At 48.5% G+C, this 16,215-nt stretch overlaps 1 protein-coding gene across 1 annotated transcript; it reads right to left on the bottom strand.

Moving 5' to 3' along the window:
• Nucleotides 1-2,358: 2,358 nt before the first annotated feature.
• Nucleotides 2,359-15,031, bottom strand: LOC116942508 (beta-galactoside alpha-2,6-sialyltransferase 2). The gene is made up of 4 exons (XM_032954505.2): nucleotides 14,479-15,031; nucleotides 10,499-10,596; nucleotides 6,397-6,498; nucleotides 2,359-6,000 (listed from the first exon to the last, which is right to left on the bottom strand). The coding sequence occupies exons 1-4, from the start codon at nucleotides 14,966-14,968 to the stop codon at nucleotides 5,773-5,775; spliced, it is 918 nt and encodes a 305-aa protein (XP_032810396.2). The 5' UTR covers nucleotides 14,969-15,031; the 3' UTR covers nucleotides 2,359-5,772.
• Between the last annotated feature and the right edge of the window lie 1,184 nt (nucleotides 15,032-16,215).

Genomic DNA, 16,215 nt, shown 5'->3' with positions numbered 1-16,215 from the left:
AAACCCGGAGGACCCGGAGAGAAAAAATCCACGCAACCACGCGGAGAGAGAAATGCAAACTCCCAACTATACAGGCGTTAGGGTCGGGATCAAACCCCTGACCTCCTGCATACCAGGCGAGGAAGATAACATAACAGAAAAAATTAATATGTGAAGTACTTAAGTTCAAATTGCATGAGTACATCAATCAGTAAGCCTGGGAAAGGCATTAGCACAACAGCAAAAGCCGTTCCAGTCCACGCAGCAGTACACCGCTTAACGTCGGGGATGCGTTCCTGAAAGGTGCCGACACGAACATGGAAGCTACGTCCATCGAAGCGACTCACAGAGTCGGTGGACGCGGCGGGCGAGAGGCGACGGAGACGTGGTAAAGGGCGGACGACGCCGTCAGCGACATGAAAGTGTGGGTGGAGGCGACGCAAATCAGGCGGCGGTATTAATAAAGTGACGACGTATTTGCGAAACGTCGTAAAAAGGGGGAGACGTAAATCGGGGTATGACTATTTCTTGTTTCCATTATTAACTCGGAAACCGATCGGTGAGCGCACCGCGCTTGAGCGACGATCACGCGGTGGGGAGTCGAACCAGGACGCGCCGCGCTTTCCAGCCCCGTGCCATCCCGCACCCAACACCGTCCAGCAGTGGATAGAGCCACGGCGTGCGCCTCGAATCCCGCTGCTTGGAGGAGGCGCGGGTTGCGGGATCGCTTGAGGACGGGAGAGTCCTGCGCTGTGAGGATCTATGCGAGCGTGCGCGTCTGTGTCAATACGAATGTGAATGAAACTCGAGGCCAGGAATGAAATAAAAAGTCGCGTGAATGGACAGAAGGATTTGGGTCTCGCTGTGTCGGGCGGGTGCCCTGGGAGGTCTCGACACAGGCGCCGTCCCACCGCTGATCGGCTCGGGGTCTTTGGCTTGCTCCGTCTACGGCCTGGGCCGGTTCGTCCCTCCTTAGCACAACAACAACAACCTGGTGAGCGGGGGCTCCCCATCGCTCACCATATTGATACCGAACTTGGTGCGGACGCCCGGTCGGCATAGAGAGCCTCACAGCGCAGGACTCTCCCGTCCTCAAGAGATCCCGTAACCCACGGCTCCTCCAAGCAGCTGGGTTAGAGGCGCACGCCACGGCTCTATCCACTGCTGGACGGTGTTGGGTTTGGGGATGGTGCATTGTACATTCGAATCCACAGAGATGCCCCCACTCGCATTACGTTACGTTTATTGGCCTTCACCTCCCTTGGCAGCGACTCCCTCGCTAGTCTCGACAACGGGTCACCATCCTGTCTAGCGACGAGTCCTGCACCGATGTTGCTGTTGTTGCACTCCTGTCCCTTTTGCTCGAAACCTTGGGGTCACCTTTGGTCCCTCTCTCTCCTTCACCAAACATATCGCCACCGTAGCCCATGCACGTCGTTTTCATATCAACATCTTGAAAATTCGCCCCCTCAACTCAATTACCGCTGCTAAAATGCTCATCAATTCCTTTATTCGTGATCTTCCTGTCCTCGCTCCCCTCCAGCAAATTCAAAACGCTTCGGCCCGGATTATTTTTGATCTCCCATATCACACCCCATTCCCCAACTCCACTGGCTCCCTGTCTACTTACCACTCTTTATTCAAATTCCTCACCCTCATTTCCCAATCGCCCCGTGGTTCTGCCCCACCCTATCTCACGTCTCTTATTTCTTATTACGTCCAAACTCTGTTATCCATCACTACGCCTCCCCCTACCTATGCTCAGTCACGTCTCTGCTCCTTCTACCTCCTCGCTCCCCTCCATTTGAATAAACTCCCACTCAACAGCGGATCCCTTTACTACTTCATGCCCTCGTCCTTAAAACCTTCACCATTCTCCCCCTTTCTAACCTCGCCAGCCCTCCCTTTCCCTATCACACCCTTCCTTGGCATCCCTCCTTTTCCCCAACACTCAAATTACACCCCTTTTCCCCATCAGCCAATAACTAATGCACCATTTTCATTCTTGTAGAGCGCTTTGATAACAGAGCTATTAAAAAAATTCTACATAAGATAAGATTACCGGTGAACGCATGAACAAGGCGGTCAACTGATACGGTTAACCCATATTCCGGTACTGGGAAATGTAGTTTTGAGGTCCACACGGTGTACAGCCGTTTGAATAAGAGCAAAAAAAAAATGTTTGTCTATTTGTTTGTGTTTCTCTCTTGTGATGGAACCTTGTAGGATCAACCAAGGCCGTAGCCATGGAGTGAACATTGGGGGGGACCAAATCTTCCAGGGAGTCTGGGGGTCCCCCCCCCAGAATAAAATCTAAATTTTAAAACTAATTTCCTGCCATGTACTGCCTAAAATATAAAAAAAAACTTCACGAACACATGGGATGGACTTTTTATTTTTTACAATAATGTCTAATAGTGTATTGTATTACATTGCTGCTTTTTTATTTTTTTACCTTGTTTCATTGATTAGGGATTCATAAAGTATAACCATAACCACAACCATATAAACAGAAATCTATGCATTGTTATATGAAGACAAGTCCAGATATTGTGGCCTAAGCTTTAGCAAAGTTTTTATTTACATAGCATCGCAATTATTTTTAATTTTTATAGCAATATATTGGGGGAGACATTTTGAGCATATTTGAATAGTGGGGGGGATGAGTCCCCCCCCCAATATATATTATAATTACGTCCTTGGGATGAACATTGATATGTATAAGAGCACGGGGTGACCAATAATGTCTAAACTGGTCTGTAATAAGGTAGACACTAATAAGGGGTTAATTGCTATGGGTACGGAGCCAACCGTGCTAATCGGAGGTGCGATTTGAATTGACCTCTGCACAGCAAGTCTGGTGTTATAAACTTTACACCCCTCCCCCACCAAGTACGTGATTATATTTAACTCAGCGGAAGTTCGCTTACTTTTTCAAGAGGGTCCTGCATTTAGCTCTTTGGCCAAGCCCAAAGACACTGAATGTGTTTAGAACTGTGGGAGGTAACCGGAGAACCCAGGAGGAGACCCATACAGAGCACGACGAGAACAAGGAAAGTCCACACGGAAAAAGGTTCTCGAGTCACAAATCAAACCCACGCTCAGTTAATACCTCGATGTGCATATACTCGACGAACGAAGTTCGGTATGATGAACTTTGTATTCGTTACCATTATTTTACACAGATAGCTAAATGTTAAGTCAATTTCAATAAATATACCGATATGAAGCCATCGACGGAGCTATGGTGTTTGGTGGAGACTACAACATTATGACTGCACCCAAGACTACAATGTCAAGTGTGAATATATTTTACAGCACACTATATTTCTCTTACTTATGTCAATTGTTAATGTTAATCCTGTGCAGTATAAAACATTATTTTCAATAGAAATGTTCTCCGTTTACAACGTGATTGATAAGTTACGAAGTGTTTATAGCATGAAATGGTAATGCTCTAAACACTCATAGTATAATGTATGAATACTCATACTCTTTGGTTCTTTCGGTAAAGTCACGTAGGTCGAAATAAAATAAAAATTAGTTTTATTTGATTTTATTTCTAACTACGTGACTTTACCGAAAGAACCAAAGTTTGGATTCCTGCAGTCACGAAAGCTTCAAATCAATAATGTACTGTATGAAGTTTCAATATTACGAAGCTCCAGGAACACAACCACTCGCATATCGAGGTATTACTGTACTGTACTTCTATAGACGAGGCACTTGTTACCACGGTGCACCCTGTGGCCCACAATGCTCACCGCAGAGAACGTGAGTTCACCCAGACCGGGCAGGTAAAATTTCCCAAACCTGCCAGTTGTCATCACCATCGGTCGATTGAACTTGCAACGTGGATACATTCAATCAGAGGGTCCCTACATCGGGTAAGACGGACAAAGGAGCCCTAGGGTCGCGCGTATCTATCCGTGCCGAGGGGAACACGTGAGGTTGGCCAGACCGGGCATGGCGAGACGCCCGCTTTGGAAGGCGTGCTGGGCCGGCTGGTTTGAGAGGTGCATCGCCAGCAGCTTCTCCTGCATGAGGGGGTGCCAGGCGCCCAGGGTGCACTGTGGGTTCCTTGCGGGCTCGAAGTAGTGGCACTGCTGCGAGGCACGGCCCCGCGGGGGGATGAAGTCGTAGACGGTCACCTCCTGGCACAGGCTCATCATCAGCGCCACTCCTGCAGCACCACGAGGCAGAGGGTGGCGGCGCTTGAGAAAACCACCACCGCACACGCGAGTCGCACCAAGTGCTGCCACCCCTTTGACCTTCGTTTGACCCCCAGACGGGCGGGGATTGGCACCTGTGTTCCGGTGGCAGGAATTGATTTGTACCGAGATCAAGCAGTATTACGTTTAACACGTAGGCTTTTGCGACCAATATTATCCATGATAGAGGTTTTTGGGTTAGATCGCGTATAAATATATAAATGTGTCGTTAAAACCCACCACTACCCGACATAGCCAACTAGTAAGGGTTGTCACCTAAACAGAACATGCCAATTCGTCACTAGTACAGCACACTGGTGTGTTGAAGAGCCAAGCCACAACATTTACAAAGCGCGGAAGCGTGGTCAACATCTACGCCTCTATATATTTGTTGCGTCGTAGAACGACGCTTACAAGAGGGAACTTCTTGTAAGGGCTTTCGCATTAGCACTGTTTAAACACTCAGGCTGACACCAGAGGTAGGTGTTCTCGATACTCGGTCCTTCCCATGGACCCCCGAGCTCTACTCGTCCTAACCGCGGCTATCTCTTCGGCTCTAGCACCGTCCCGTCACGAGCGGGAGAGACCTCCTGCAGCCGATCCACGCTGCGGGCTCCCACAACGACCACGCCTTCGTCATGGGGTCCCCCTTAAGTATCCCTTGGGCGGCTCCTCCCCCTTCACTCGGACCCGCCCCTGTTCCCGAAGGTATCCCCTGACAACACCCATGACATGACGTCATCACACTACTCCTCTACATAAGGAACGAAACAGTAAGACTTCTCCACAAATCTGGCTGTCGCCTGATGAAGCTAGTTGTAATTACTGGCGAAACGTCATACTCAGATTGTAAATGTTGTGGCTTGGCTCTCCAACACACCGGTGTGCTGTACTAGTGACGAATTGGCCACGTTCTGTTTACGTGACAACCCTTACTAGTTGGCTGTGTCGGGTGGTGGCGGGTTTTAACAACACATTTATATATTTACGTGATCTAACCCAAAAACCTCTATTATGGACAGTATTACGTTGTTTATAATAAAAGGGGTTTTTTTCGGGTTAGATCACGTAAATATAAATGTCGTGAAACCCGCCACCACCCGACACAATCAATTAGTATGGTTTGTCACGTGAACAAAACGTGCCAAATTAGTTACTACTTCAGCACATTGGTGTGTTGGAGACTAAACCCAGAAGTCGTCCTGTTTCTGTCAATTCTGGCTAATTGCCTGATGAAGTTGGTTGTAATCACCGACCAATATTATTCATAATAAATGTTATTATGGGCTAGATCATATCAAAATAAATGTGTCGTTAACTCACCATCAGGTGACAGCCAATTAGTAAGGCTTGTCACGTTAACAAAACGTGCCAATTAGTTACTACTTCAGCACACTGGTGTGTTGGAGACTAAACCCACGACATTTAAACTTTGAGTACTGTGTGATGTTTTGCTGGTGATGTGAACAACCAGCTTCATCAGGCGCTTTGCTGCAATTGTAAAGAAAAACCCTTCCCGTTTCTGACTCCTAAACAGGAGTAAAGGCGACATCGTTGCGAGCCCTATCAGCACGTCAGCCCGTCAGCACGTCACGCGTTTCTCGTAAAACTTGCCCAGAAGCCCCGACGAGATGGGGTTTGCCAAGATGTGCTCCCCGTGCCCCACGTTGCTCTGCATCAGATCCCACAAACCCCGGCGGAAGCACGGGTGCAGAAGGTAGAATGGCTGTCGAGGCCGCTCGCGTCTGCGCTTCATGTACGCGTCGAACGCTGGGAACGTGATATTCACATGGCCCTTCCACTGCCGCTGCTGCTCGGATGAGAGGGGAGCGGGGAGAGAGCATTTGCAGTGGAAGAGGGCAACGCTTGGTTAGAGGAGGGCAATACGAGGCAGTGGCGGAGGAGAAGGCGGAGAGTGTGTGGATGTGACTTGTGGATTGAATTCCGTGGCATGCAGACCCAAGGGCTCCCCATACTTCAGGAGTCGAGTCGGAAGATGCATTGTAAATCGGTCCCTTGGTGGCGTTATGTAAACGTCCCGAATGTGGATCGTTGTAAAAATCGGACCGTCACAAACCAGGGACCGCCGGTGATCCCAAAACCTGACCTCCACAGTAAGCCGCGGGAACCCAAGCCCCCTTTCCCGAACCTTCACGTCGAGTTGCGTAATAGGTGTGAAGGAGTCTTGTGTTTTGTGAACGCTCACGTTTTTCTCAGTGCAGGTATATGGAGGGGGGCCCCACAAGACCAGAATGATGTCTCTGTACAGCTCGCTCGTCTCAAAGTCGAACTCCTCCTGATTTACGATCTGGAAAGTGAGATAAGTGGAAGGAATGTGGCAGGGTCAGTGGTGAGACATTGAGATGTGTTATTCTGTGGTGTCACTGCCTGCGGTGCTGCAAATCCCCACTTGAACTGTCCACCGCTTGGACTATCCCTGATATGTATTCCAGGCTACTGGACTATAATCAGAAAACTACAAAACTATCCTGTTTTTTTTATTTTTCCAGGTAGACCCACTGAACTCTATAGCTCTTTTTCAGAAGTAACAGGGCCACATATTGATAGCTCAACAAAGTAGCACATCAGGCGAGGCAGTTAGCATTTCAGCACCATGGGGCCCCTGTGTTGAAATTATAAGTCATTCCCAAAATAATTAAGCAACTCTGAGTGTGTTTAACCACGGAGCTGCCGTGGTTGAATGGTTAACCCACTGGACTTGCAATCCAGAGGCCGCTGGTACGTTTGCATCTTCCATATTCCAGCGTGGTAGAACGTTTAATAATACCTCTCCATACGTGAGTATAAATGGGTTCACCACAGTTCGTAGATCAATGAGTCGTACGTGGTGGTGGTAAAGCGTGATTATCCCCACCTCTTACAACACACCTCGTCAACGTGGAAGCGGAGATCAAATGCCGTCTATGTCAACGTGGTTCGCAGCCTTTTGCGGCTACTGTACCCCTTGTTCAACCGAGTACCCCCTTTGCCTGCCCCCAACATGGTTCTCAGAAATAAATGTACGAATAATGAACATGAGTAGTTTATCCAATTGTCCATTTTGTGGGACATCCTAACTAGCGCCTTAACTGCAAGTGAATAAAAATAAATCAACGGACGCTCGCCGGTTACTCTTGTTAACCACATTGCTTACGATCAATGAGTTTGGAAAATACCTTTCATATCGTTCCAGGTTACCATGTGGATTTAAATTTTATCGGAGATATTTAATGTTGGCAGATTCATACGTCATTATTCACCAATTACTCTCACGTATGATATCAATTCTCGTATTAATACAAATCACCTCACGTACCCCCAGGGGTCTGCGTCAAACCGGATGAGAACCACGATTCTAGAGCTACCTCCTTCTGCCGGAGGTGGTGTGAGGAAGCAATTAAAAAGCTGCACTTTTTATTCACACACTGGGAGAAAGCGTCACAAAACAAAAGTCGAACAGTCCCCGATGTATGAACGCATTCCGTCCCATGGGGCCCCAGTTCGTAAGTCGGAACACACTAACGTACCGTTTTTAAAATCCACATCGGGCCAGTATTATTTAAGTGTGTTACGGTTCAACAAAGGGAAGCATTGTTCAACTCATAAATAAGAAATATTGGAAATTTGCATGTAATACTGGAACTCGTTCCATGATTCGGTTCGCAAGTGCAAGTTCAGATTCGCAGGTCGGATGGTTAATCACGAATATCCTTATGGAAGCTCGTTCACAAGTCAGGCAGTCGATAGTCAACAGCTCATTTGCGTTGCAATACCCAACCACTCCGACTCACATCAATGATATTACATCTTCCAGGGTGGACAATGGCATTGGCTATCCAAATCTGGATTTACCCACAATTCCCGGAATCAGGTCACATGAATAGCAGCCCCGCAGCCGCTCACAATACGTTTCATATACAGGGGTCGCACGACGTACACACTCGCCAGACTCTACCTTGGAAGAGGTGTGGGTACAAATGCTGAACCCCACCACACGCGACCTGGTAATCAACTGTCATGTAGTGTCTCATTTAGCCTGTTGGGTGTACATGGGTGCGGAGATTCAAGACACTTGTCGACTTGTCTTTCCCTCGGTCGCTTCAGGGTGGAGTCATTGACATGCTAATTTATCTGCTCCAGCAGCAGCAGCCACCAGCAGACCCACCACTTATCTCTCTGTCCCCCCCTTCTCTCTATTTAAGGCCTCGGCACAGAGGCGTTGGGTCTGTGTGTATGTTGTGTCTCTCTCTCTTTCTGTGTGTCTGTGTTTTCTCTCTCTGCTTGTGTGTCTGTCTGTGTCTCCGTGTCTGTGTTTTGTCTCTCTCTCAAATTTAGCAATCTTTGGAAGAACGTAATCAACCAGATGAGGTGCTAACTGTTGTGTTGGCCGACTCTCTTTGTTGTGATGCATTGTATTTCTAAGTTCACTAGGTTTGTTTTCTACCTGATGGCGGTTGCTTGTGTTGCGATAGAAACATCGTATTATATTATTTAATTTATTTTCTTTCTACGTGACTTTACCGAAAGAACCAAAGAGTAATTCCTGCAGTCACGAAAGGTTCAAATCAAGTTTAAACTTGTCGACTGTTTCAACTAACGCTCTGGGATATCAAACAGGCGACCTCTGGATTGCAAGTACAGCTGTGCTAACTTTTACACCACAGAAAGTTTCTGCCAGTGTAGTGACTAACTCGGACACAGTAAGACTTGGAGGCACTTCTTCATTTAGCAAGCACCGTCGGGATAACACGCTATTATTATTAAGACCGTCTATTGTAGGCTGTCTGACTAGCGGCGCCCCGGGATGGTGACGGCGAGGAGGTGGTGACGACGACGAGATGGTGACGATGGACTTGACGGGGATCCCACTACCAGCAACAGCCACGAGGTCCCCCACAGGGGCCCCTCTTATACTCTCAGCGTGGCCTCGCTCCACCCCCGCCACACCTCCTTTCTGGAACCTACGAGCGGGATCCAGAGGCTTCGCGATGGGCCCCTTCTGTGGCCTTTCCCCCCCTAGATGTCCGCTTCTCGTGAATATCACGGCCTGCTGACGTCAGCACTGCCGTAAACCGCAAATCCCATTTTTCGCCAGCAGCCCCGCACTATGCCACTACATCAGGGTACTCTGTACTTAAAGAATAATAATAATAACGACATATAGCCCTTCGTCAATCCACTATTGGATGTAGGCCTCCGCATTCTGAGTTAATCGTGAGGGTTGTTTGATCATACTTTACCACTATGGTAAGTGTCACCCGTCCCCTCCTCTCACCCCCCCGTTACCATATTTTTACAAGTAATTATACTGTCATTAAAACGTAATTTTTTAAAGTTACTTTTGTGGTAAAGTGTCAGACAATGGCAATACAAACTGGGCCATGCTTTTGTTTCTGTGCATTTTCTATGCCTGTATTTGTTTATGGACGTCTGTGAAAAAAGAGCTTTATAGCTCATAGGATTCCTCCAGTGGAAATAAATATTCTTATTCTCTCTTTTTTAAAACAAATGGCTCACAAATATCCTCCTTATCGCCCCCCCCCTTCCCTTACTATCCCTGGTGCTGTGCAGAGAAAATAATTCACATTCAGAACGAGGCGGCTAACTTCTTCGGCTATATTTGCATACTGTTTGGCAACACAAGTGCGCTTGGGGCAAGACACATCACTTTACGGGCCAGTGGTCCATAAAGAAGTGACGGCCAAGGAGCTCAACATTTTAGACAAATACGTCTACCGGGGCGGCGGCTGGAGGTGGTGGTGGTTGTGGTGGTCAAGGTACGGCTATGTAATCGGCAGGTGCTGGGTGGATTGTTAACATCCTCAGCATCGTGAGATGATCATGGCCAATGATGATTTTTCAGTGAAGAATGCCCCCCCCCCAATGTTGGCTGAACGACCCGTAGAACAAATACTTATGTAAGCATGTTGAACTTCTTTCACACCGTACGTAGCCAACCATGCTAATCGGAGGTGCGGGAAATAAGTCTAGTCAAGAGATGATTGCATACTTTTAAGGAATGTTAATAATATTATTAGAATACGTATTTATACTGGAGGAATCCGATGAGCTATGAAGCTGTTCCTCACAGATGTCCAGTAGGGGCATGGGGTCAGAACGTTACAACAACAAACATTACAAACACACGATAGGCGTGCCATGTGTCGGAAAGGTAAAAACAAATATCTTACAAATATTACCACTAAATTATATTGATCTAACCAATTAAAGCCCACTGGGAGGGATTAACTTATATTTCAGAAGCGACCCCGGCCACAAGTGACAGCTCAACAAAGTGGCGACCTTACCTGCCAGTTGATGAGGCGAATGGAGGTCTTGGTGCCCACGTGAAGTTCATAGCCGGCCGTGGGTGCCGAGTTGAAGCGCATAACCGCGTCGTGGCCATCTGGACGAGCGCACAAGTGGACACATTCCTGCTTTGAGGTTTAATTCGTTATCCTATCCGTAACTCTCATGGTGAAATGTATCACTCAGGTGGCTTTGTTGATCGAGTAACGTATTGTCAGTGGTGCACGAGTCCAAATAACAATTGCCAACAAGACTTTCCTTAATATGGAAAAAAAAGATAGCGTCATAAGCAATGATTTTGGCAATGGACCTTCTTCATAACACATAAATAGAGACAAGAGAGATCGAGTGAATCATAGTTGGGGACTGCACCACATGGCTTCATAACGATATATATTCTAGATTTGAAGCTTTCGTGACTGCAAGGATCCATACTCTTTGGTTCTATTCGGTAAAGTCACGTAGGTAAAAAATAAAACGACAAAAATCACGACATTTCGGCCACAACACAAGTGGCATTCGTCAGGTGAAGGGACCGTGCTGTCACGAGGACAGCGTTGGAGTGAACACAGCAAGCCCAGGTCGCGTCCTTTAAGCTGTGTGGGAGGAAACAAAAACAACGCCTTGACAAAGGAATTAGCATAAAATGATGTACTGGACCGGCACGGTGGGGGGGGGGAGGAGTTTACATAATGTTGGTGTGAAGGGAAATAAGCTGCTGTGAAAGTTTGGGATACCACTACTTGAATGAATATACTGTACCATTGAAAATTTGTTTAATGTTTGGTTTGATTTAGAACATCTTTCCAATTTGAAACCGTCCTCTCGGTTGAAATTGTGTCTGTTTGTAAATCTGAATTGCCTCGTGGACTAATCTCTGATAAAAACCCGTGGGTTTGCAGAAAACCTTGGTATTGGAGAAAACTATATCATGATCACCCACAGCAGAAGAATTCGTTCTGTTGTGTTTCAAATCTGATTTGTGCTCGCGAATTCGGTCAGAGACATGTCGTTTCGTCTCCCTGATATAGCAGTCACCACAGGTGCAGATCAATTTGTAAACTCCGGGGTACTGTAAGTCAGGAATGACATCCTTCACGGATGGGATCAGATCACGAATTTTGTGTACTGTATTGAACCGGACCAAGATCTTGTGTTTGTTTAGAATTTTGGAGATATTTTTAGTAACGCCTGCTATATATGGTAGTGTGATGGTTTTGATCGGAGTATCAAGTGGTGGTTTCTGTATGGAGGGAGAAACAGCTTGGCGGATGGTACGGTCAGAGTATCCGTTCCTCTTGAGGGCCAGATGTGCATGTTTTAATTCACTGGTCAGGTGGTGTTGGTCCGAAATGCAATGAGCCCTGTGGTATAACGTTTTGATGAGATCATTCTTTTGAGTCGGGTGGTGGTGGGAATCAGGTTTCAAGTAGGAATCTGTGTGGGTGGGTTTCCTCTAAACAGAATGCCCCCATGAGCCATCAGGTCTCCTCTCAAACAGAACATCCAAGAATGGTAGCTTGCCATCCTTCTCCACTTCCATGGTGAATTTGATGGCGGGGTGTCTGGAATTGATGTGGTCTAGGAAAAGGTTCAGAGCTGGGAGGGCATGTGGCCAAATGACGAAAGTGTCGTCCACATATCTCTTCCACAGGGAAGGTCTGAGCGTGGAAGTCTGGATGGCGTTGTTGGTGGGAACACGATATTGGTGGGAACATATTGGCGGGAACACGTTATTGGCGGGAACACGATATTGGCGGTAACATGTTACTTGCGGGAACATATTGGTGGTAACATGTTATTAGCGGGAACACGATATTGGCGGGAACACGTTATTGCCGGGAACATGTTACTTGCGGGAACATGATATTGGTGGTAACATGTTATTAGCGGGAACACGATATTGGCGGGAACTCCGCCCTGCCTGGCCGTGAACGGCGGTCACTCGCGCAGCGTTTCTTGGGTTTCCCGCGAGCACGGGAACAGCGGCAACGGAGCCGTCTCCCCGCGGGTCCGGCACCCCGACTCGTTCAACCGGCTCCTCCAGCTCGGAGCTCGGTGAGCAGTACCGCTGCCCCGAGCAAAATTAATAAAAGAAAAATAATCGGCGGGGCGGCGTTGTGCTGCGCGGCGCTCTTACCCCGGTGGCGACGGCGGCGTGGAGACGCAGCCCCCCAGCCGCTGTACGCCACCATGCAGTGGGGTAACCGGGCCGCAAACCCCCGGGGTCATGTGGGGAACCTTCCCTCGCCGTCCTCCTCCATCAAAGACGTCTTGGTAAATCGTTGTCTTCTTAACAGGTTTTACTTCTGACGCCAGTTGTTGAGGCGTAAATGTAGCGGCTTGCGCCAGTTGTTTTATTAAAGACCTCTCTTCGCACACGACTCCGTGTACTGCACGCTCACTGCCTACACTCCACACCCCGGGGGAAGGGTACTGGGGAGGCCCCTAGCACACCCACAGGCTACCCGAGCCTGGTGCCAATTCCCCCCTACCCTGGGTCCCATCGCTCCGCCGGGGGAAAGGTACTGGGGAGGTCCCTAGCACACCCACAGGCTACCCTAGCCTGGTGCCAATTCCCCCCTACCCTGGGTCCCATCGCTCCCCCAGGGTAAGGGTACTGGGGAGGTCCCTAGCACACCCACAGGCTACCCTAAGCCTGGTGCCAATTCCCCCCTACCCTGGGTCCCGACTCTCAACTTCACCCGTTCCTGGCTCCCCGCAACGGCCTCGAACACGTCCCGGGTCCCAACCTAAATATCCCAGTGGGGACATGATGTCACCGTCCCGCGCCCTTGTGCATGACGTCACCATACGTGACGTCATCGTACCGGAGGGCGAGCGTGACATGACGTCACTGACTACTATAACATCTATATTAAAAATAAAAGTTATAGATTATTGCAAGTACATTGCATAATGGTAACAATATATTCTTGGTTCTCTCGGTAAAGGCACGTAGAAGGGAAACAATAAAATAATAAAAATATAAAACAATAAAATTATCACGACGTTTCGACTGCAACACAAGCAATCATATTATTGGTTCTTTCGGTAAAGTCACGTAGAAGGGAAACAATCAAATAATACAATTATATTTTTATTTGTTTCCCTTCTACGTGACTTTACCGAAAGAACCAATAATATGAATCCCTGCAGTCACGAAAGCTTTCAATCAAAACAAGCAATCATCATTAGGTGTGAAAACCACAGCAAGAATATTTGAAAAAAGTGGCGTTTTTTTTTCAAATTTTCTTGCTGTGGTTTTCACACCTGATTTTGATTGCTTGTGTTGCAGTCGAAACGTCGTGAGAATTTTGTTTTATATTTTTATTATTTTATTGTTTCCCTTCTACGTGACTTTACCGAAAGATAAAATAACACAATAATATTCTCACGACGTTTCGGCCACAACACAAGCGGCCTTCATCAGCTGATGAAGGCCGCTTGTGTTGTGAATGAAGGCCGCTTGTGTTGTGGCCGAAACGTCGTGAGAATATTATTGTGTTATTTTATTTTATCAATTTATTATTTTATTCTCATTCTACGGGACTTTACCGAAAGAACCAAAGAAGATGAATCCTTGCAGTCACGAAAGCTTTAAATCGAAATTTACCGAAAGAACCAAGAATATGAATCCCTGCAGTCACGAAAGCTTTAAAACAAATTGGTAACAATGTTAGTGTGTTGCTTAACACTAAATAACCCTTCCTGGGCCTAATTAATAATTTCCATTGGATCAAAGGGCTTTCAATAAACATTAGGCTCGACGGGGACTTCAAATGTGTTTAAATACCCCGAACCTTGCAAGCAACCTCGGACTGTCTCAGCCCATTCCGAGCCCCATGCCTCTACAGCTGCCTCCAGCGTTTGTCCACGTGGAAGAACTTCCTCACCCCCCACCCACCCACCCTTCATCCCGCTCCGATCCCTCCTCCTCCTCCTCAGTAGCCCTCCCACCCCCTCGCCGTCTCCTCACCGATCTCCGCTCCCAGCTGAGCGCGCAGCAGGGAGCCCGCGTTCATCACCACGGCGCATCGCCGCCACCTCCCCGCCAGCTGCCGGGCGAGGGACACCGCGGGCAGCGCGTCGCGCCCCGGCGCCCCGGCCGCCCGGTGGCACCGCAGCACCTCGGTGCCGCGCCGAGACAGCTCCCGCAGCGCGCACAGCAGCTGCCCCCGGGGGGGCGTCGTGCCTGCGCCGTCGCTGCGCCGACGGGTCCAGCGCTCCCACGCCCGGGTCATCTCCACGTGCACGGGGCCCGACGGCGCTCCGCGGGACCCTCCCGGCCCCTCGGAGGGCGCTTGGGTCCTCCCGTCGGTCGGGTCTCGCGCGCGGGGGGTCAGGGGCGCCGTCGCTCTCCTGGAGCCGGGCGCCGGCAGCAGCAGCAGCAGCGCGAGCAGCATCAGCAGGCAGGTGGCGGTGACCGTGAGAGCGAGGAGTGATTTGGGACCCACCCGGAGCCACATCTCCGCGGGCTCGCGCCACGGCTGCGATGCGAGAGACTCCCCACGTGGCAAGGCGCGCGTCTCACTCCGTGGGTCAGCGCAGTGGGCGCGCACGAGACAGGGGGGGTGAGGTCAGCGGTGGGGGTGGGGTGGGGGAGGTTTCGAGGAAACCCTGGACATCGATTCCACGTGTTACGATCTGCGCTGCACACACGGCTATCGTTTGATTCAGGAGGTTGGTGGTTGGAGACACATGCAGTACCGATATAACATCGCAGCCGGGAATGAGGACGTCGTTCGCCACTGATGTAAGCCGTGGGTGCTGGGAATCGAATTCGGGTGGTCCAGTTCACACGGCCACTACTGCATGATACCCGGTACATATAAATACATGGTCGTGAAGCCTCAATATCATCTAGTGGCAGGTGGGCTTAGGGGCCGTCCATAAATGACGACACGCACCTAGGAGGGGGGGGGGGATCAGACATTTGTGTGGGGGGGGGGGGGGGGGTGAGAAATGTGACGTCACATCAAAATGCGCAAACTTTAAATAAATATAGACAACACGTTCTACTTATCTTCTTTGGTTCTTTCGGTAAAGTCACGTAGAATGAGAATAAAATAATAAAATAAAACAATACAATTCTCACGACGTTTCGGCCACAACACAAGTGGCCTTCTTCAGGTGAAAGGAACAAACCTGTCGGGACGACAGAGCGCCGTGAGAATTTTATTGTTTTATTTTATCATTTTATTCTAATTCTACGCGACTTTACCGAAAGAACCAAAGAAGATGAATCCTTGCAGTCACGAAAGCTTTAAAACGTGCTACTTATATAAATATACTTTTTTATAAATGTTTTCTCCTACAACATCAGAGTGCAGCGCCACATTAAATACGCACTACAGTGACAATAGTTTAAAGCGATTTGAAGCATGTTTTATATTTTTTTGGGAGGGGGGGGGGTCATAAATCGTCCAAAATCGCGTGGCGTCATTTATGGACGGCCCCTTAGAAATGGGGCATTTTTTTTCTTGTGAGAATGGTGAAATTTCGTTTCTACTCAGCAGTACAGCCATGGCAACAATCCTACAAGCGTGAAACTACGAAGTGCAGTCTTCATACTCTGCAGTTGGTACAAACGCAGTGCAAGGGCAGCGGAGAATCACTATAAAAAATAACCGTATCCAGCAAGGGCTTTGGATGATGTTACTTTTATAGCGATCCTTACACCCTCCTCCATTTACACCTTTTTTACACGCTTTAT

This window comes from Petromyzon marinus, chromosome 15 (assembly GCF_048934315.1).
Source record: "Petromyzon marinus isolate PM22_M1 ecotype Great Lakes invasive population chromosome 15, UKy_Petmar_22M1.pri1.0, whole genome shotgun sequence".
Classification (NCBI taxonomy): Eukaryota; Metazoa; Chordata; class Hyperoartia; order Petromyzontiformes; family Petromyzontidae; genus Petromyzon; species Petromyzon marinus.
Note: the sequence above shows the minus strand (reverse complement) of the source record. Positions and strands in the feature narration are given on the sequence as shown.